The 23,773-nt window shown below is 41.5% G+C and overlaps 1 protein-coding gene across 3 annotated transcripts in view; it reads right to left on the bottom strand.

Annotated features, from left to right (window-relative positions):
* Window positions 1-22,654, bottom strand: part of SLC45A1 (solute carrier family 45 member 1) — a 29,843-nt gene extending 7,189 nt beyond the window's left edge. The window contains exons 1-6 of one of the 3 annotated variants that reach the window (XM_063436872.1): window positions 22,462-22,654; window positions 20,025-20,438; window positions 9,185-9,277; window positions 7,701-7,925; window positions 5,585-6,312; window positions 2,639-2,792 (exon numbers count right to left, since the gene is read on the bottom strand). In XM_063436872.1, coding sequence (XP_063292942.1) covers window positions 2,639-2,792; window positions 5,585-6,312; window positions 7,701-7,925; window positions 9,185-9,277; window positions 20,025-20,418 — 1,594 coding nt within the window. In that variant the 5' untranslated portion in view covers window positions 20,419-20,438; window positions 22,462-22,654. The other 2 variants (XM_063436870.1, XM_063436871.1) reach the window with 2 other exon arrangements.
* Between the last annotated feature and the right edge of the window lie 1,119 nt (window positions 22,655-23,773).

Below are 23,773 nucleotides of genomic sequence, written 5' to 3'. Positions count from 1 at the left end.
GCAATAATAAATAAATAAAATAAATAGATGATACATTCTTAAAGAAGTGAAAGATGTAACAGTGACACTGTAGGCACTATATTTCATCTAATCGAATTGGTTATAGTGCCTGAAGTCTCTTGGTGCATTCCCTCCATTCAGTATTAAGACATTTTCAAGCAGTTTAAAACTAAATAATGTTCCCAGGCCACCCACAGCCCAGCCCCTACTGGAGGCGTGACTAAGGCAGAGATTACACACTTCCTGCTAGCCGTACCAACTAATACCTGCAATGGGCGCTGTGAAAGACTAAAAGTGGTCAAGTAATACCTTTAGCCAATCACAGCCACCCACTGCTGCTCCTCATTATATTATTAGATTATATAAGCTGGTGGGGACTCTCGTTTAGAATTAAAACATTAAAAACTGTTTAACAGTGAATGCAAGGACTGCAAGTGCCACTAAGGATTAAAGAAACATGCTCAAATAAAAAATAAATACATACAAAAAAAAATCACTATTTAGTGAATAGAGCCCCCAGTGAAGACAGGCATTAATTAAATTATGCATTTTTGTTCATTGGTGGAATATCTAAAACCAGTTTACAAAAGCTTCTCTTGTCAGCAACCTTTGCAATCCCTCCCTTTCTAACCCCACCCAGACTTTCTGTGGCTATCCAATCACAGACTTCCAAAGTCTTTGCAAGGCAGGTGCTCTGAGCATTTGTTTGCCTCTTGAACTTAGCTCCACTGAGCTAAACAACCAGGAAGTAGCAGGATCTGTTGCCAGGGGGAGGTACGGGTGTAACCAGGTTAATTTATAAAAGTGTAAATTTTGTATTGAAATCTGCACTTTTTGTAAAATGCAAAAAAAAGAGCAAACTAAATGAACACTATAGTATAACCAGTGACGTATTTGCCACGAGGCAAACAAGGCATTTGCCTTGGGCAGCACTTTCCATGGGGGAGCAAAAAAAGCCGCCCCCAAATGCCCAGGCAATTACCTTGTTAGCCTGGCTTACCTTGTTAGCCTGATGTCATATTCCGGCTCCTGGCATCAATCTGCGGCGCGCTGAGCAGAGCGAGCTCACAAATCAGCGCTCCCTCCGCTTGGCTCCGCCTTGGAATTCAGCTAGCCGCCCAACTGCCTCCCTCCTTGTCGAAGCAGCCCGGCCAGCACCCCCACTGGATCCCAGGTAAAAAAATCCACCCAGCTCTCCAAAAGGTTGGGAAGCTGTGTGGATTTAAATTAAAATAAAAAAATAATCTGTCAGTGTTGGGGGGGAGGGGGCGATAATGTGTGTGTCTGTATCTGGCTGGCTGGCAGTGTGTGTGTGTGTGTGTGTGGCTGTCAGTGTGTCTGTATGTCTGTCAGTGTGTTTCTGTGAGTGAGTATATGTCTGTCAGTGTGTGTCTGAGTGATTGTGTGTGTCTGTGAGTGAGTGTTTGCGTCTGTGAGTGAGTGTGTCTGTGAGGGAGCCCATGTGTCTGAGTGATTTTGTGTGTCTGTGAGGGTGCTTGTGTGTGTGTGTGTGTGTGTCTGTCTGTAAGTGTGTCTGTGAATGTGTGTGTCTGTGAGGGAGCCTGTGTGTCTGAGTGATTGTGTGTGTCTGTCAGTGAATGTGTGTGTGTCTGAGTGATTGTGTATGCCTGTCAGTGTGTGTGTCTGTGAGTGTGTGTGTGTCTGTGAGTGAGTGTGTGTGTCTGCGTTATTGTGTGTGTATGTCAGTGATTGTGTGTGTCTGTCAGTGTGTGTCTGTGAGTGAGTCAGTGATTATGTGTGCCTGTCAGATTTTGTCAAATCAGTGTGTGTGTGTGTGTATGTCAGTGTATCTGAGAGTGTGTGTTTGTCAGTCTAAGTGTGTGTCTTAGTCTTTAACAGGAAGAGGTGTGTTATTCACAGGAAGGGGTGGGGCAAATGTAAATTAGGGGGTGCCCGAGTTCTGTCATGCGCATTAGGTCTCCTCGGCCGGTGGGCGGGATCAGTCTCGCCCACCGGCCGACAGAGTCACAGGGAGGAGCGGTGGCGGAGGAGGAGACAGCGACGAGGGACATCGCCGCTGCCTCATGTAAGTGACTGAAGGGGTTTTTACCCCTTCAGTAACTGGGGATTGGGGGGTAGGAGGGAGAGGGACCATCCAGTGCCAGGAAAACAGATTGTTTTCCTGGCACTGGAGTTTCCCTTTAACCCTGCAATGTAAACATTGCAGTTTCTCTAAAATTGCAGGGTTAAGGGGACAGGAACACTGCACCCAGACCACTGCAATAACATCAATTGGTCTGGGAGCCTATAGGGTCCCTTTATATGTTTTGGTATTTTTTGTGTAAATAAGTCATCATGTGACATAGGAATCTATTTACTAAACATACATTACAGCAAACTGAAATCCACATGGCGACATTCAGGCAAAAATAAGTTGTGACTTTACCAGCAAACCTTGAATTTTTTCCAGATCAGTTATTTTTTCTAAATGGTGCTATTTAGATTTAAGTTCAGAGCAAATCAATTTTGTGAATAAACCTCTTGGTGATCTGATGCATTATTGCATTTTAGGTGTCTAGACACAAAGACTCCCTCTTAGCATCATAACCCCTGACCCAATACTACGCAAATTTAGCATTAGATGTGAAAACATAAGTAAACAGAACAGAGACGTTACCTAGAAAGTGATTGATACAGAGGTTGCGCAGTGCCTTAGGCATGTGCCAGATGGATGAACACAGCAACTTCATTGAAAGTGGTTGATGGCACATCTCGGTGGATCCATTGAGTTCGCTCTCATACTTTACACCATTCAGCAAAATATTAGCCACCTGCACCACAAGAACTCCATATCAGCATACAATACAGAAACCCTAGAAATCAAACCATGTAACATTAGGTCATGCAGAATTACCTTCACAGAATGAAAATGGCAAGAAAAGCAATTGCAATGTTACAGAATGCTCTTCAGTAACTGCAACATGCACCTTTCCATTCTTGTGTTAAAGGGACACTCCACTGACCAAAAAAAAAATACATAAAAATCAACATTTAGTAGATATACCTCCAATGAACACATGAATGCATTTATGCATTTTTCTATTGGGGATATATCTAAAAATATCTTGAAAAAAGCTGCAGTTGTCTTTTCTACAGCCTTTGCAGCCTTCCCGTTCTTCCCCATCCCAGACTTGTGGCTATCCAATCACAGACTTCCCAATGCAACTCAATGAGAAGTCCTTGCAGGGCAGGTGCTTTGGGAAATTGCCTCCCTCTTCAGTTTAGCTCCATTGAGATAACCAAACTAGGAAGTAAAAGGACCGGTTGTCTGATTGACAGCCAGAGGGGTGTAACAGGGTTAATATGTAACAGTTCCAGTTTCTGTTGAAATCTGCAAAAAAAAAGGGAGACACACTATTCACACATAAAGAACTTCAGCCAGCTGAAATCCTTTAGGGGTATGGAGTGTCCTTTTAACATTTCCAATCGGGTCATTCACTAAACAGTGGATTGCATTAAATATTATGTGCAGAATGAAGGTAAAAGTAGCAGATTTGCAACAATTTCTCTACCTAACAGATTTTGGCAAGCTTTTTGAATGTAGTTGTGAATGCATCACAACTGACAGCTTAAAAAATATATTCCCAAATTCCAGATTCCATAACAGAAAAAAATACCAGTCTATTAGACAATTTACATGAAAATCTGTGAACAAATTCTTAGCATTAAATGTAACATTTTTTTTCAAAATAAAACTAAAAAATAAATATATTTGTTAAAAAATGAATCAATAAATATAAAATTATTAAAATATTATTCAAAATATTACAGAATTTCAAATAATATTAAATTGAAACGCTTATCAAAATATATGAAATTAAGGCCTTCGTTTGTGGACAATCCACCAAGAAACATCCATAAATTATTATAGAAGATAGCATACCTCCTGTAAATCCCATGTATAGCAAAATCATTCCTATTTTGGAAAATAGTCCAGTTGAACAAGTAATAGTGTTATTTCGTTGACAATTTTCATCAGATTTAATCTAAATTTAAAACTATTCAGGTGACTTAAACTAAAATGGCTTTGTAGTCAAAAGACTATGACTAAAACTAAATATAAATTTGCCACCAAAATTAACCCTCGCAGGTAAGACACATGGGGAGGGAGGAGAGAAAATGACACATATGTGGGGCTGAGGGAATGAGACACATGGGAAGCTGGGGGATTGAGACACATGGGGTGGTTGGGGGAATGAGACGTTGGAGGGGACTGGTGGGAATGGCACATGTGGAGGGTCCGAGGGAGGAATAGGGGCTGAGGGGAATGAAACATGTGGGAGAGATGAGATGCATGGAGGGGCTGGGGGACACAACGCGACATAGAGCGACTGGGGGAGAAAGAGACAAGGTGCTGATGGGGAAGAGAAACAACACAAATGGGGCTGTTGAGAGAAAGAGACAAACAGAGTGGCTAGGGAAGGGGCAAAAGAGACAGAGAGGAGCTTGAGGCGGGAGCCACACAAATGGGGCTGTTGAGAGAAAGAGACACACAAAGGGGCTAGGGAAGGGGCAAAAGAGACAGACATGGGCTTGGGGCGGGAGACACCGAAAGGGGCTTGGAGGACACAAAGAGACACAGAGGGGCTCAGGAAGGGCAAAAGAGACTGATAGAGGCTATAACTAAACCCATTAGATTTTAGTTGTGTCAACTAAAATCTGCTGGAAATTTAGACGACTAAAACTAAAACAATTAAGATAACTAATATACGACTAAAACTAAAACGGCTTTTTAGTTAAAAGACTATCACTATAACTAACTGGAAATTTGCCTTCAAAATTATCACTGACACAAATCACAGAGTGTCGGTCGATTGAGGAAGCTACTTAAAGCTTGACACATAGAACTATATGGGATGCTTGTGCAATATTATTAATTATTTATTGTTTTAGGTCACTGCTTCAAATTAAATAAATGTTAATTTAGCATTACTTGTGTCCACACTGATTTCCAGTTCCAGGAAGTTGTCTGTGGGTGAGTGTCACCCCATATTTGACACCAAGCCTTTAAAACCTCAGAGCCAGGGAATTATGGTGCTCTGAATAACGTGAGCTCAACAACATATGCCCACTTATTTTGCCCTAGCTTTACATATTACACTATTTGTGCTTTACTTTTATTCATCTTGAGATACGAATCTCCCAGAAGCAAGGTGTGGTGCTGCCTAGAGAGCACAACTGTGCAACTAACTGAACAATAATTGCAGGCTCTAATCTAATGTGAGTGGATTTCTAATATTATTTTAAATATGCCACTCCGAAAAAAAAACTGCGCTATGTGTCCTCTCTGTTTGTATTTGTCATGTTATACTGGTGAATAACTCTACTTACCCAAATATTGTTCGAGGTAAGATAATTTATCTGCATATTTTACATACGTTTTTCACTTAGTATTTTATTAATTTCAGGAGTGGATATAAGTTTTTAATTCTGCTTTATTGTGCAATATCTTTCACAAAAAGGTGAATGTATATTACTCCAAAACATAAACATGCATTTGGAAATAAAACCCCATTAACAGTCGCAATAGAACAATGTGAATTATATTAATGTTTACATTTACCTGTTGGCTGAATGTCACATTTCTTCTTCTGCTGCTCTCAGGGCAAGTTGCTGTAACAATATCCGGAATAGCTAACGTCTGAGGCCTTTTCAGAATTCCTGAAGCTCTTGCCTTCGATGCATCAAGAGATCCAACTCTTAAATGATTCCTTTCAGCTCCAGGACTTGTAATATTTTCTGCTGAGTCTCTGTGTCCACCACAATATAGGCTTTCGGGTACTCGAGGAAGACTACTAGCTTGTCTTGACAAGCTGCTAGAGGGAGCAGAAAAATTCTCATTACCTCCCGTGAAACAGTCTATGAGAACACTGTCAATATTTGTGGTTCCAAACGAAGAAGCAAATTCATTAATTCCTGTTAAGGAATTGTCCCTACTGATTAAACTGCCATACTTTGGGGTGAGTGGACTGAAAGGGGATATTGGGCTAGTAAAGCTAGCATATAAGTGATTTGAGTTATGGGTATTATGAGTTCGATTCTCGGTTTCTTCAAAAAATACAGGAGGGGATGGAGGCAGAGGTAGACTTGGACTTTTCATGACTTTCTTCTTCTTGTTGAATGATTGGATAGGCCTTTCTGGAATACTAATCAGGGTTAAGATAGTTGTTATGGTCAATGTTACCGAAGTGAAGAAATAGATGACTCTCAGCTGTCCTCCCATAGATTTTCCAAAACGTGTCTTATTCCAGTTAATTCCACCAACAACATAACCAAAACCACCTCCAAGTCCTGTGGAATTACAAGAACATAGGATCATTGCTTGCATGATAGCAAATAAATCAAAATATAACAAAACAAATTAAATGGCAGCCAGACTCTTATTTAAACTCATACTGTCAATTGTGTTTCTATCATAACACAATTACTTATTAACTTCTGTTTATATTTTGCTTTTGCTATTTTAAAATGTATTTGTAATTTGTCTTGTTGTGTAGTTATTACTGTTTCAGATTAGGACTTTTTCTTATTGGCCTACATTCTGTAAACTCAATATGAGTAATGTGAAGAAAACCCTCAGCCAGCACTCAAAATGTCCACTCGCCCACTAACTATTGGCGAGTGAAATGTCTACCCTGTGAGTGTGACATTAACCCTCAAGACTTGCAGTGGTGAATAACCTTTAAGCATGTCTAGCAGTGCAGGACTTACACAGTGGGAGATGCCAATTGACAACCTTAAAAGACACCTTGATTTTATATAGCCCATACATTTATATAGCAATAATCTCAGCCAAAATCTGCCTTTTGGATATCATTGATTTCCAATGTTATGGTGCTCTTTTGAATATATAGTTTTATTTACTTACTGAATGTCACTGACTGTGATAGGTACATGTGGCACATTAGTAACTATTATTACTTGTTTATGACTTCACTACTTGCATTATATATAAGGATATTTTGGGTTGCACTAATTATCCAACATATTGATAAAACACATTCAAACTCCTTTTTAATGTACTTAAATACTTTATGAATGCAAGCTTGCGCTTAATTTTGTACTCTGTTACAAGGGGAATCAAACCACCAGGCTTAAACGGCTTCTTATTGAAGTGACTACAGTGTATTGAGTCCCCTGTTGCCATACTCAATTCATTGCGTAAATATTTAAAAAATTTTGAAGCTATGCACTATATACGAGTCCCCAGCATCTCATATCCTCCGTGCTGCTTAGGTTTATGAGGAAGCATTAGCTTGAGCCACAATGGGTAATTGGCTGAGAGTGTCAGCTGACTGCTTTCAGCCTATCACAGCACCTTTTCAAATATGAACTTGTATGTCAAGAAGGAAGTGTGTGATCTCTGCATTAGCTACACCTCCAGTAGAGGCGGAGCTATGGAAAGCCAGGGACCTTATTCATTTGCAGACTGCTCGCTGATAATGGTTTTACACTGAATGGAGTTACAGGGGACTCCAGGCACTATAACCAATTTAATGAGATGAAATGGTTATAGTGCTAACAATGTCCCCCCAATGTATAATGTTGCACTAATATTTCTTGAGCACCCTTGATCATTTTCTTTTCTTTTTTTTTTTATCTATGATGCTGACTTCTTCTTTATCGATTAAGAATGATGATGGGAATCATTAAACTCATGTTAACAAAGAAACAGCTACCTGCAAGCAGGGCATGGATATTCAGGCCACGATCTTGATCTTCTGGAGTGCATACATCCATCATATAAGCATGGCTAGGATTATCTGCGGAATCTGCGCTGAAATCCATGAGTACAACTCCACAGATTGTGAGGATAAGTCCCCATTTGTGATCATTGACTGTGTCAGTGGCGGACAGCCCGATATCTCGTCCATTGAGTAGAAATGTTAGTCCCAATAAGGCTCCTAGAATGAAAACAAATATTCCTCAAACAATGGTTTTTAATACTTAGGGATTTTCCCAATTAGAGATTAAACAGAGAGGGGCAGAGAGTAATTAGATGGTGTGGGAACATAAAGAGAACTGAAATGGGGGTGTGTGGAATGAGCTTCTACAGGGAGGTTTAGAAGATCTGGAGGAGGGACTGAGAGTGAAGATTAATATTTAGGGGACTAACTCTATATTGAGAATAAGATGGTGTAAAAAAAAGCTTTGTTGCAGGAAGAGAAACATGAAAATGGAGAAAAGGAAAATTTAACAAGGAGGTTGGGCAAAAAACAAAACAAAAAGAAGGGGAATAAGTATTAAAGGAAACAATGAGAACAAGGGGGTCTGGACATTTTTGATATATCCAGATGATTGGGTAGCTGGGCACACAAGATCACTACTTTCGGGCTGTACATTTTGAAGCTGCGGAAGGTTGAGTTAAACCTTCACTAGCATCAATTAATATCTCTGCACATAGAGATTCTGAGCACTTTATTAGCCATGTATATATTTTCCAGAGGTTTGGATAATGTTTTTACTTGAGATTTTTTGTTTAATAATCTGTGAAAGAGATGTTTTTAAGTATCGTATAGTACAATGGAACTGAATTGGAACTCAGCAACAAACAACATATATGTCAGTACCCATTGTATCTGATATACCAGAGCCTGCATATTTGTGAGGAGAATGTAATTTACAATTATGTGAATTCTAAGTAGTTATCTTTTCCATTTATTAATTTGTCGTGTGCAGACATATTGTCACATATAAAGCAAGAGGTAGTATATGGTGTATGGTATTTTATAATATGCAAAGACCATTTTTTCTCCTACATGGTACCTAAAGCATTTCTAGTACCTTCAACTATTGGCTGCTATCCAGCAACACTGTATACATTGAGCAATTCATGCTTCTGCACGGGGTAAGATGAGATGATAACATTTGCAGCCACTCTGCACGTGGGAATGGCTAGAACCCCAGGTGAATATTTCATTATTTAGCTGACTCGGAACTGCTTAAGAGAACAGAAGAAGTCAAGTGGGTTTGCGACCGTGTTTCCCCGAAAGTAAGACATCCCCAGAAAATAAACCAGATTTGCGGTATTCCATTCACGAGTAAAACAACTATGTTCGGGGAAGTTTTGAGACTCTGAATATTTCTAACAATATGATTTTATATAAAAAATGGAAACTTTAGAATTTGTGACATATGAATTGAGTTCAGTTCGTAAACCCACCTATGGCTAGCACAAGTATAAATGGACGCCTTCTCCCAAATCGTGATGAACAAGTGTCACTCCATGCCCCCAATAAAGGCTGAAACATAAAACCTGAAAAACAAAAACAAAAAATAAACATTTATCTTATACAAATAAAAATGGTATGCAACAACAGTTTAAAAAATGAGTTTGACATATAAGCCAGGAATCAACATTATGGTTATAGAAGGTTTTATAAAACACATTTTAAATATCTTCTGCCGTGCCTTGCAACTCCCATCATGCTTAAAATTGCTGAACGCTGCAATAATATGAAATTTTCATTCATGTATATTTTTCAAACTCTGAAACAGCTATAGGCATTTTAAGTATCACTTAAAATATTTTTTTTAACTACGAATAGAGTTTTGGTGAGTTGACATCCATCTTAGAAAAAGTAGAACATAATTGTTGCGTTGGCATAGTCTTCAAGTCGTGAATTCGAAACTTTCTTTCACCTGGTCTATTTGGTTTGCACTTAAGAAGTCAGTTGACAATTCACCAAAACTTGCTATTAAAGGGACACTATAGGCTCCCAGACCACTTTAGCTTATTGAAGTCGTCTGGGTGCTGTATCCCTCTTTCACTTAGTGCTGCAATGTAAAGCACTACCAGACAGCCACAGTTTCCGGAATCGAAATGGACCTTTGGTCCATTATCTGACGCTGGACATCCTCACGCTCTGTATGAGGACCTCCAGTGTCAGATTTTTTCCTATATTGATTATGGGGAAATCATAATATGAGCGCACCGATTGCCGCTTATGCGCATTAGGTCTCCCGCGCTGGCTGACGCCGGCGGGGGATGAGCGTGGACAGAGCCTGACCAAGCAATGAGGGACATTGGCACTGGATTCAGATAAGTTACTGAAGGGGTTTTAACCCCTTCACCGCTGCAGGAGGGGAGGTGTGAGAAGAGGGGGTGAGAGGGGGTGGGTGGGAGAGGGGGTGCGAGGGAGGGAGCACCTTAGAAATCTATAGTGCCAGAAAAACTGCATTGTTTTCCTGGCACTATAGAATCCCTTAAAGTAAAAACTAGGCTGTGCATGTGGCTTCCAATAAATCAAAATTTGCCTGAATTTTGAAAGATCTGTGAATCATTTGAATTCATTAACTGCAAAACAGGGCCGGACTGACATCACAAACAAGGCATGGAATTTTTTTTATTCCAGCCCTATAATTCATCGTGTCACATAGTGTGTATGTCTTGCTATTTATATGCTTTTTATATGCACCCACTTTTTTTTTGTGATTGGTCTTGCTCGGGGGGACTTCCCTAAACAGGGCAATACTCCATGCTCATGCCGACAGCATATCGGCATCAGTGCGCCAATGGTATCATTGCCGCATATATATATATATATATATATATATAAAAGCATGTCCCCCAAGAGTAAATCACACAAGCTCACTGACACACACAGGCAAGTTCCCTGGCGCTCACACACAAACTTATTACAGCCAAGCTCTCTGACTCACAGACAAACTCCAATGGTATACACACACAAGCTGACTACAGGCAAGTTCCCTAACACACATAAGCTCTCTGACCCACACAAGCTCACCGACACATACATAAAAGCTCACTTCAGACTAGCTCACTGATAAACACATGCACAAGCTCACTACAGACAAGTTCACTGACACACATACACACAGGTTTTCTACATACAAACTCATTTGAAAACATATACAAGTTCACTTCAGACAAGCTCACAGACACAAACATGCTTAATGACACAAGCACACACAAGCTCACTATAGGCAAGTTTACTGACACACACGATCACCGACACACACACAAGTTCACTACAGACAAAATCACTTACACAAACACATACAATCTGACTACAGACAAACTCACTGCCACACAGACTCACACAATGTCTCTACAGACTACTTCACTGACATAAAAACACACAAGCTTACTACAGACAGACTCAGTGACACAAAGACAAACAAGCTCACTACAGACATGCTTAGTAGTAAGCAGGAAACAGGAAGGAGATATTGTGTCTGAAGGCCTATAATAAAATTTAAGTGTAACTTTTAATAAATAGTTTAATAGGCTAGAAAGGAATCTAGCTCTAATAAGATCACACAAAGAAAAGTCAAAACCAAACAAGGGGGGGCTGGGCGGGGGAGTGTATTGGTAGCATCTAGCCTAGATGGGCGAAGCTGTGCCTTCAAGGGCACCTAAGCCAAAACGTAATCTGCTATACTCCCTAAAGGTGATGACAGGAACGATGAAAATAGTGATAAACGTCATCCGGTAGTTAGATTATTGGAATCCAACCGGACAATAAGTCTAAGTAGAGTACTGCATAAGTAGTAGGGTCTAATATGTCAGGATCGGGACAGGGATCCAACACGCAGAGTACAAAGAGTAGCAGATACGTATACCGGACCTTAGAATGGCCGGACTTAACGTAATACTACGTATAGGATGGTCAGGGACAAGCCGAGGTCGAGGGAACGAGAAGACAGGTAAGCGAGAGACAAGCCGGGTCAAGGATAACAGAGAAGACAGGTAAGTAATAACAAAGCCGGGTCAGAACCAAAAGACAAGAGAATACAAGAGCACTGTGTGACTAGGCTGGCTAGAACCACGACAGGGCAATGAGCAAATGCTGAGAGCTCCCTTAAATACCCTGGTTCTAGAGACTAATCACGCCTCCGCCGAGACCTGATTCGTGTCTGGGATTTGACTGACAGGTCGGGCTAGAATAGCGTCATGACGTCGACTATTGAGCGTCACGTTACAAAAAGGCATAGCTCTCTCGCGGCCGGCGTTTACATGCGCGAGGGGACCGCGAGGAACGGGAGAATCATGCCGTCTGGATGGAAAAACGTCTAAGTCTCTACCCGTCTCAGGGGTAGAGACTACAGGTACCCTGACAGTACCCCCCTCTCAGAAACGCCCACCGGGCGGAAGGAACCGGGACGAGATGGAAAGCGGGAATGAAAAGCCCTGCGAAGACGAGGAGCATGGACATCCTCCTGTGGTACCCAGGTCCTCTCTTCTGGACCATATCCCTTCCAGTCAACCAGGTATTGGATTTTCCCCCGGGAGATTCGAGAATCGATGATGGAGTTGATTTCGTACTCCTCCTGACCCTCAACCTGAACAGAGTGAGGAGAGGAGACCTTGGAGGAGAATCTGTTACAGATCAGGGGTTTTAGCAATGAAACATGAAAGGAATTAGGAATACGTAAGGCAGAGGGAAGCGCTAGGCGATACGCAACAGGATTAATTCGATTCAGAATCCTATAGGGTCCAATGTAGCGAGGAGCGAATTTCATAGATGGTACTTTCAAACGAATGTTTCTAGTACTCAACCATACCCTATCACCAGGTACAAAACTAGGAGCCGGCCTTCTGCGTTTGTCAGCGTGTTTTTTATACAGTATAGAATTATGTAGGAGAATTTGTCGAGTCTGATCCCACAACTTCTTCAGATTGGCAACATGAGTATCAACCGACGGTACCCCCTGGGAAGAAGGAACCGAGGGAAGAATGGAAGGATGAAAACCATAATTCATGAAAAAGGGGCTAGAGCGAGTTGAATCGCAAACAAGATTATTGTGTGCGAACTCTGCCCAAGGAATCAGACCGACCCAATCGTCCTGGTGTTCAGAAACAAAACAACGCAGATATTGCTCAATCTTTTGATTGGTACGTTCAGCGGCTCCGTTAGACTGAGGGTGATAAGCAGAAGAAAAATTCAGTTTAATGCCTAGTTGAGAACAGAATGATCTCCAGAAACGTGAAACAAACTGGGAACCTCTATCAGAGGTAATCTCGGAAGGTATCCCATGTAAGCGAAAGATCTCTTTAGCAAAAATCTCCGCTAATTCAGGTGAAGTCGGAAGTTTAGGTAAAGGCACGAAATGAGCCATCTTGGTAAACCTATCCACCACTGTGAGAATAACAGTGTGCTTTTTCGAAACAGGCAAATCCACAATAAAATCCATCGCCAGACAGGACCAAGGTTTCTCTGGAACTTCCAGGGGATGTAAGAGACCACAAGGAAGCGAATGAGGTAGTTTAGTCTTAGTACAGACCTCACAAGCTCCGATAAAATCCTTAACATCCTTCCGTAAAGAAGGCCACCAGAAATCCTTAGAGATCAAGGAATATGTTTTGCGAACGCCCGGATGGCCAGCCACCTTACTCTCGTGAAGACACTGTAAGAGCTCCAGTTGGAGTTCAGGAGGAACGAAGTGTCTAGACGCAGGAGTCAGTCTAGGTGCCAGATGCTGCAACCTCCTGATCTGATCAAGAAGCGGAGAATGGATTTTGAGAGTTGTGTTAGCGATAATATTACACTTAGGTACTATAGAGGATAAAACCGGCTCAGATATGGCAGAAGGTTCATATTGGCGAGACAAGGCATCAGCTTTAGAATTCTTAGAACCAGGCCTATATGTGAGTATGTAATTGAAGTGAGTGAGGAATATAGACCAACGGGCCTGTCTCGATGATAATCGTTTAGCCTCCCCAATATAGGATAAGTTTTTATGATCCGTCAAAATGGTAACAGGATGAAAAGTCCCCTCCAATAGATGTCTCCACTCCTTTAAAGCCATGATAACCGCTAGGAGTTCCCTGTCACCAATATCATATCTGCTCTCAGTACCCGATAATTTTTTGGAAAAATACCCACATGGATGTAATGGTTTATCCACACCCAACCTTTGGGACAGGATGGCACCTATACCCGTCTCAGAAGCGTCAACTTCGAGTAGGAAAGGCAGAGTAGTATCAGGGTGAACTAAAATTGGTGCGGAAGCAAACAGCTCCTTGAGAGTCTTAAAAGCCAGAAGTGCTTCAGTAGACCAATTCTTAGTGTCAGCCCCTTGTCTGGTCATATTGGTGATAGGAGCAATAATAGAGGAGTAACCCTTAATGAAACGTCTGTAATAATTAGAGAAACCAATAAATCTCTGAAGACCTTTAGGTAAAGGCCAATCTAAATTGGATTGGAGTTTCTCCGGATCCATTTCAAACCCCTCTCCAGAAATCACGTAACCAAGAAAGATAGTCTGGGATTGGTCAAAGCTACATTTCTCTAATTTGCAGTACAAGCCATGTTGAAGAAGTTTGTGCAAAACCCTTCCGACCTGTCCGTGGTGAGTCTCAATATCCCTGGAATGTATAAGTATATCATCGAGGTATACAATAACACAGTCATGTTGAAACTCCCTAAGAACTTCATTAATTAGATCCTGAAATACCGCCGGGGCATTACAGAGACCAAAAGGCATTACAGTATACTCATAGTGCCCATAACGAGTATTGAACGCAGTCATCCACTCGTGTCCCCGCTGAATTCTCACCAAGTTATAAGCACCTCTGAGGTCTAACTTAGTGAAAATCTTGGAACCCTTTAATCGATCAAAAAGCTCGGTGATCAAGGGGATCGGATAGGCATTCCTAATGGTTATCTTGTTCAAACCTCGGTAGTCAATGCAAGGTCTTAAAGAACCATCCTTCTTTTTAACAAAAAAAAATCCAGCCCCAGCAGGAGAGGAGGATCTCCTGATGAACCCTTTATCTAGGTTTTCCCGAATATACTCTTCTAAGACTAAGTTCTCATTCGTAGACAAAGGGTATACATGGCCCCTGGGAGGCATAGTACCAGGAAGTAAATTAATTTTGCAATCAAAAGGCCTGTGTGGTGGTAAGGTATCAGCCTTTCCTTTGTCAAATACCGCCTTTAAATTTAGATACAAGGATGGTATCTGTACTTTAGTAGAGTCGGTAGAGTTATTAAGTGTGTTAACAATACAAAGGGGTGACACTCTCTTTAAACATCTCTCTTGACAACCCTGACCCCACGAGACTATTTCCCCTGACTTCCAATCTATAATGGGGTTATGTCTCTTCAGCCAGGAGTATCCCAGGACTATGGGAACAGAAGGAGATGAAATGAGTAGTAGAGATATCTCCTCCTTGTGTAGAATACCAGTAGTTAAGTTAAGAGGTGTGGTTTCCCGGAAAATCACAGGCTCAACTAAAGGTCTACCATCTATGGCCTCAACAGCCAAGGGTGTCTTCCTTAACTGGGATGGGATAGCGTGTTTGGTGAGAAAAACTTGGTCGATAAAGCTCTCAGCAGCTCCGGTGTCTATCAATGCCATAGTCTCTAAAGTTCCCTTCTCCCAAGTTAAAGAGACGGGTAATAGAAGCCTGTGTTCTTTGTAGTTAAGAGTAGAGGACAAAATAGAAACACCCAAGGCCTGTCCTCTAGAGAAACTTAGGTGCGAGCGTTTCCCGGGCGATTGGGACAATTCAAACGTAAGTGACCTCTGACTCCACAATACATACACAGTCCCTCCCTTCTCCTGTACTGTCTCTCCTCTTCTGAGAGGTGAGTAAGGCCTATCTGCATAGGTTCTGGAAACCGTGGCGTTTTGGTTTCAGGGCTTTGAAATGATGGAGCTAGTCTAAAGGAAGGTCTAGCGGTTCTATCTCGAGTGTTCTGCCTCTCTCTTAGACGTTCGTCAATGCGAGAGATAAAGGAAATTAAGTCCTCCAAATTCTCGGGAAGCTCTCTCGTCGCTACCTCGTCAAGTATCACCTCGTATAATCCGTTTAAAAATACGTCTATATAAGCCTGTTCATTCCACTTAACCTCTGCCGCCAAAGACCTGAACTCTAGTGCGTAATCCACAAGTGTTCGGTTCTCTTGTCTAAGGCGCAACAGTGATCTAGCTGCATTGACCTTTCTGCCAGGGGGGTCAAAAGTTCTTTTAAAAGCAGCTACAAAGGCATTATAGTTATAGACTAATGGATTATCATTCTCCCACAACGGATTAGCCCATCTCAGAGCCTTCTCAATGAGTAAGGTGATAATAAATCCCACCTTTGCCCTATCAGTAGGGTAGGAACGGGGTTGTAGCTCGAAATGGATACTGATCTGGTTCAAAAAGACACGACACCTTTCAGGAGAACCAGCATAACGTACAGGTGGGGTAACTCGGGAAGAAGCACCTACAGTGGCTACCTCTAGCCCTGAACTCACAGGAGGAATAGAAGTATTACGCATCTCCTCAGGTGGATTATTAGGACGTGATAGTAACGCCTGTAGTGCTAGTGCCATCTGATCCATTCTATGCTCCATGGCGTCAAACCTAGGATCAGGAGAACCAAGCTGACAGTTTGTACCTGCATGATCCATTGGCCCTGTCGTAATGTCAGGATCGGGACAGGGATCCAACACGCAGAGTACAAAGAGTAGCAGATACGTATACCGGACCTTAGAATGGCCGGACTTAACGTAATACTACGTATAGGATGGTCAGGGACAAGCCGAGGTCGAGGGAACGAGAAGACAGGTAAGCGAGAGACAAGCCGGGTCAAGGATAACAGAGAAGACAGGTAAGTAATAACAAAGCCGGGTCAGAACCAAAAGACAAGAGAATACAAGAGCACTGTGTGACTAGGCTGGCTAGAACCACGACAGGGCAATGAGCAAATGCTGAGAGCTCCCTTAAATACCCTGGTTCTAGAGACTAATCACGCCTCCGCCGAGACCTGATTCGTGTCCGGGATTTGACTGACAGGTCGGGCTAGAATAGCGTCATGACGTCGACTATTGAGCGTCACGTTACAAAAAGGCATAGCTCTCTCGCGGCCGGCGTTTACATGCGCGAGGGGACCGCGAGGAACGGGAGAATCATGCCGTCTGGATGGAAAAACGTCTAAGTCTCTACCCGTCTCAGGGGTAGAGACTACAGGTACCCTGACATAATAGCCCAGTCTCGATTAAAGTCAACTGATCAGATGTATGCAGTTTACAGCTACATAGACGAGCCCCAACGCGCTTTTTGCCAGTGTGTACGGCTCTTCGGGGGTACCTTTAGTGAGTGTAGCAGATGACTTAGGTGCCCTTGAAGGCACAGCTTCGCTCATCTAGGCTAGATGCTTGTGTAGGCACTTAGGCTCTCTGCATCCCCTTTAGCTATTTTGCTGCAGTTGATATAGTGATATTTTATATACGCAACCTACAGTGATATTCCGGCAAGATTCTATGGTCTAACCACCGGGCACTGTTATTTATCACTAGTAATTGTCCTTTTTATTTTTTAGCTAGGACTAGAGATCTTGTACTTTGGCTTAGGTGCCCTTGAAGGCACAGATCCTTTTCAGTAATGTTAGGTGCATCAGTAGACACTTAGGATCTATGCACTGGCACTAGCTATATTTTGGTTAATTCTCTGGGTTCCTATTATTATGTGATTTTGAGGTACAGTTCAGTGACATTCTATTACAATACTATACTCTGGCTCCCTCGGCTCTTGTACCCTTGGGTAGCCCACAGTAGTATCCTTTAGCTATCGGTACTATAGATAGCATTGTGGCAAGTGGTCTCCTCACTGTGGCATTTTCATTCAACACTATTGAGAGACTTCAGGCTCTCTGCAATAGCAGACTATAGAGATACTCTGTCTCCACTTGACTAGTTCAGTGGAGTGACTGCAACATTGTACCTCATTTTTCTACCAGCTGCCACCTAACATGTCTGTGGTAACATTGTTACAGTTAAACCAGAGCTTGTTCTAGTTCAGGGGTAGGCAACCTACGGCACTAGTGCCATGCACGGCACTCGAGGTGTCTTTGCACGGCACTCAAGGCTGCTAGAGCCAAACACACTCTGGCCTATCAGGAGTCCCAGTAAAACTTCAGATATCTGCTAATACGAAGAGGTGGTGAAGGACAATCCTCAATTTATGCATTGTAGCACATAGAGGAAGTGATCTCAGATCACTTCCTCCCAGCACTTGTGAATGGGAATCCACACTGTAGTAGAGCAGCCCTCGACAGCTATCACAACTCCTGTTCTTGACCTGTACCTGGCCAGCCTGGTCCCCACTGGAACAAAAATACACAGACATGCAGAATAACCCTCCCCTCATACAAATAATATGAACAGCCCACACACACATGCAATCCCCACAAATGCAACACCATTAACAATCCACATACAAGCACACAACCCCACATGCAGCCTCTCACATGCAATACCCCAAACAGCCCCCACACACTACCAAACACACAATTTGACATATCCATCCACACACAATTTCACAAGCAGCCCTCATACACAGCCCACATTCATATGTATCATGATACCATAAACTACTCCTGAACATATACAATATAATAGCTCATATACGCACAAATACAATGATACAAAGCAATTACAGTATAAATAACACAAACAGAATACGGCAGCATACAGACCTCAATTAAAAAAAAATAGGATCGGCACACTACGGGACATCACAATCCTATATCGGCACAGTGCTGCTAAAAGGTTGCCTACCCCTGTTCTAGTTAATACTTTTGACGAATCACCAGCTTTTATACTTCTGTTGTAGGTAATTTCTCAGATGAATTACCAGCTGTTATATTGTGTACGGATTTTTCCTTACCTCTATCCCGTATTTAGCTACCAATACCCTCCCCCCCACCCCCTCACCCCTTGTTTGGTTTTGACTTTTCTTTGTGTGATCTTATTAAAGCTAGATTCCTTTCTATGTTGCGGTTACCGGCCCGCCGAGCCTCACGGCCGTGCCCGACCGGCACGGCCACGCCGACAACACGAGCTTACCTGCTCGTCGGCGAGCCGGGAACCGCTCCTTCCGTTCTTCCGGGCATCAAACATGGCGCCGACCACGTGGTCGCGCCTAAGAGTAGCTCCGCCCCCGAAAATTATACTAACGTGTGCGTGACGTCACGACGTCAACGCACACGCACGTTTTGGGGTCAGAGGTCGCCCTCTGACCAATCATAGCCTAGAGAGGGGTATATAAACCCCTAGCTTTCCCCATTACTTTGCCATGTCGTGGTTTCAGTTTCCTGGTTTCCTGAAAGTGCTAATTCTGTGTTTCTGATTTCCTGGTATCCTGATCCTTGGCGTTTCCCTGGTTATTCTGATCTCTGGTTTCCCTGACTTGGCTTGTTTAATCGGTATTGAGTATTTTCTGGCTTCCTTGACCTCGGCTTTCCCTTTGACCATTCTCTGTCTCTAGCGTATTAGTCCGGCCATTCTAAGGTCCGGTTTACGCTCTATCCTATTATTTTCCTTTTCTTACTTATGTATATGTTTACATAGTTTCTGCGTGCTGGACCACATTACTAGTCGTGACATTCTAGCCTCTTAAACTATTTATTAAAAGTTACATTTACATTTTATTATAGGCCTTCGGACAGAATATCTTCTTCCTGTTTCCAATTTATCTCTAAGGGTTACCCCCTAATAGTTCTGTCCTGTAGATACCTTTATTGCTTCTACCACTCCTAGAGGTAAGCACACACATACACACAACCACATCAGTGATGCTGGGCAAACCTGCAAATTACTGTCACTTATTATCTGCAAAGTCAGATGTTTAAGGCTGGTGGGCAGAGCTCCAGTGCAAGGGTTGGCTACTGCCAGAGCCATGTGGCCATGCTACACTGGAAAAGGTGAAGAAGCATTTGTGAAAAAAAACTTACAGTGCTCTCTCACTCCTCCCCACTGCTCCTTCTTTTGCCGGTATACAGGCTGCTGGTATCCTCAATGTGGCTACATAGTTAACTGTCTGCATTGTACCAGCCCCCCAACATATGGTTACATGTAATGTGCTGCACTGCCAGCCCCAGGTGCCATGGCCCACCAAGAAATTCCTTGTATCCCGGTGGGCAAGTCTGGCCATTCTCCAAAACACCATATGAACAAACCACAATGCAGATGAAATTGACAATGTTTTAAACTAAATTACATCTTATAATACAATGTATTTGGAAAAAGTTGTATAAAACAAATTACCTAAAATTGGGCTGATAAACCACACCATACTATAGAACTCGTCTGGAAGACCCATCTGCAGCAATACTGGAGTAACATAAGCGGTTTCCATTGCATAACAAAATTCAATCCCAAACAAGATGCAGCCATTAAACAGAAGTTCCAAGAATGATCTCCGAGGATAAAGATCCACAAAATCGATCAAATCAAGAGGACATGGAGTATTTGGTGGTGGGGGAGGGGATGGACGAATTAATTTCCTTCTCTTTGGATGTCTTTTGAAATTGTTTGCCCGGTGACTGATATGCCCCGCAACAGATGTACTGTAGCCACATACTTGGGATCTCCAGAACTCTTGAGAAACCAAGTTAGGAAGTAAAGTTTCCGTAGGTGGGGACATTACAGATGAAGACATTATGAATAGTACTTTTAATCCTGTAATGAAAAATAAATACAATTACTATACTGGTATTTTTTTTACAAATAAAATTATTTACGTAAATAATACAAAACTTAAAATGTTGACCTATTTAGACCAAAGTCGACCAAGTCATGGTCCATATGTGACCCAAATAGAATTTTCAAGAGTGCTCAACAGATCCCATGAGAATACTTAATGAGTAAATGTATCTAAAATCTGTGATTAATTCCCACCTCCCTCAGTACAGTCAAAAGTTTATAAGAAAGCAGAGATTGTGAAATGGAAAGCGTGTCCATCTAATTCTTAAAAATATCTATTGTGCCACTTGGCCCTAAAAATACCTATTGTAGCATATTACATTTGCATGGGACCACAAACACATAGGGTAAAAATAATAAGAAAAATAAGAATTACAATTTCCAGTGTATTTCAATTCCTTTCACATTTTCATCTTTCCTCTAAATCACCACTCACACACTCTAACCCAAGGTTCTCAAGGCCAATTCTCAAAGCTAACACATATATAGAGAATTTGGGTTTACTCAATTTTGTTTCAATGGTTTACTTTTAAAATGTGGACTTTTGGTGGACACTGCTTAAACCCATCTGACCTGATGACTAACTTTTAATTTATTCTCTGTTCCTCAACAGTGTAACTAGAAGCAAGGTCTCTGTGCACTTGCCAGGATATCTACATTGTCCATTTTTGTCTGGACATTACGATAACCTGATTTCACTTATTAGAATGTTTCTTGTTCTTATTTTTGATTAAAGCTTTGACACCATCGTATTACTCATATCCAATATACACATTGTTTTCTACAATCTGCCCTGTTCCACCAATATGACCATTGGCTTTCAAAAAATAACCCCTCACAGCCCTGATTACCAACAAAGAAATAGGTATATTCTTGTTCATTAATATGATTAAAAATGTATTTGCACAGAATGACATTAATAAAATGTAACAATTGTTCTATGTGCTTCCATACGTAAACTGTGAAAAACTATATTATCAGCATTAATAGGAAGCTAACCCACAAATAAGTAGGATGTTAAATGGTAGGTTCTGCAAACTGAGGATGAATTTAGTTGACTACATCCGACTTCAATCAATAAAACATTCATCTCATGATCAACCACAAGCTGAGTCAGCAAACACAAGTACACCTAGGCCTGACTTCAAAACCCATCATGAAAAATTGGGCCTTTTGTCAGTATGCATGAATTTACGGTCAATGATAATGCTTAAATAAATCAACCGGCCCAATACAAATAAAGAATCTTTATTTTTATAGCCAGATATCAGAATGGAGAGGAACTAAAAGTATCAAAGATGTGATGGTCCTACTGCATTGCAGAAATAAAACTGAGGAAAATAGTCTTTGGGCTGCAAGCTAAGGACACAATTTATATATATATATATATATATATATATATATATATATATATATATATATATATATATATATATATAAAAAAAATATATAACTCACATTATTATTTCTGATATACTGTATATAATTAATATCTTATAATGCATTATGCATTGCCATAAAAACTGATTGCTGGCCTGTGAATAAATATAAAATGGAAAATAAAATCCACACTGTTATGTAATATGTAATGTGTAACCTTGGTCATATTTCAGTAACACTAATAATACAATCATACATGATGTGAATTACACCTAATTCTGAGCACATGGCAGATTTCATGTTAGAGGTAACATATCCAGACATCCTCTGTTACAGCATGCATCACACTCAGTATATACATTGTTTAACCTGCCTCTGCTGCATTGACACTAACAGAAACACATGCACAGTTTCTCTGTCTACAACCCCTCCAAACAGACAATGCTTCAGCCAGATGGTACATTGTATACATTATCTGTAATATTGTAGCAGGATGCTTGTCATATAAATGAAAGAGAACAATAGACAATAGACAATAAAAACACCAATCATTCATATTATGGGTAAACAAGTACCTGATGAATAAATCCCAGGATGGAAGGGAGGCTGGAACACATACAGTTATATTTTACCTGTGACTTTAGATGAAGGGGCATTCTGTCCATGTGATCAGTTACTGCATGGATAAGGCTAAGCAGGGTTCCCCAGGCAGATACTGCTGCATCCTTCCCATCTAGCTTGCATACACATCTCTTTCCTTCTGGCTGTGTAGTGGTGGGGGAGGTATGTGTGCTGCTGACATCACTGCACTGTCTTCCTTGCCAGTCTGATGATGGGTGTCTGCTGAGCTAGTCTTTATGGTCCTTTCATTAATCCTGGTACAGCCTATTCCAGGCAGGCAGAAATACAGAACACACCTGGGATTCCACACACCATGCATTGAAAACTGTTATATGACAGGTTTATTAGGGACAGACTATACAAGATGTTTGTAATATGAATTGGTGTTCAGGACAGCCATGTCTAAATTAAATGCATTCAATGGTCCTTAATGATGTTAAATGTCTGGATGGCAGCTGGAAGGCTCTTCCATGTATCTACTACTTTTGTTGTGAAATAGTACCACTTACTAGCATCACTGCAGGCTGTGGAGTAAAGTGATGTAAAGTGTCACTAATATTTTGTATAATTAAAGGTCCCTCCTGTATTGCATGTATGTAAGGCTTCTAATGTTGCGTGCTTCCATATGCTTCCTTTATGGTATACTTACAAGTGCTGTACTATTTTTTAAAGGTTTTTTTTTTTTAAATTAAAGGGACACTTAAATAACCATAACCACTATAGTGTGTTACATTAGCAGCCAACCGTTTTGAAAAGATCTGAAACTTACCTGGGTCCACTGGGAATTTGCAGTCAAGCCCATATTCACAGATATTACTGAAACCTGTTTCTGCATTTGTGAGTGTGACCTGAAACTCCTCAGTCAATGAATTTCATCCAAAGCTGGACCAAATTGATATATTGCTTCTGCTTTAACAATATCTGTGAAGAGCTGCCCAAGTGACCCAGGTAATTGTTCTGGCAAAAAACAAACAAACAAAACTTTGTGTAGTGTTGCATGGGCAACACTAAGTGGGGCTGGTGGGGCTGGTCAGGAGTGCAATGAAATATTGGGGACTCAGTTATGGACAAAGGGTCCAACAAAGGGAGGAGGAGGGGTGGCATGGCCAGTTTGCCATCAGATGCTGTGCCCCTCCACTCATGCTGTCCTGTAGTGATGACAGTTGGAGAGATTCCTGGCCTCTGCACCTCTGCCATTCAGAGCAATACTGTTTGATACCATGTTACCGGTGGTGGTGCAGACCAGAGGCTCCCTACACTATGACACCCAGCACATTGGGCCACCAGGGATCAGAATGTCCTCTCCTGGA

The sequence above is a fragment of the Pelobates fuscus genome, chromosome 11 (assembly GCF_036172605.1).
Source record: "Pelobates fuscus isolate aPelFus1 chromosome 11, aPelFus1.pri, whole genome shotgun sequence".
In the NCBI taxonomy this organism is placed as follows: domain Eukaryota; kingdom Metazoa; phylum Chordata; class Amphibia; order Anura; family Pelobatidae; genus Pelobates; species Pelobates fuscus.
The sequence above is the reverse complement of the archived record's forward strand: the minus strand, read 5'-3'. Positions and strand labels throughout refer to the sequence as shown.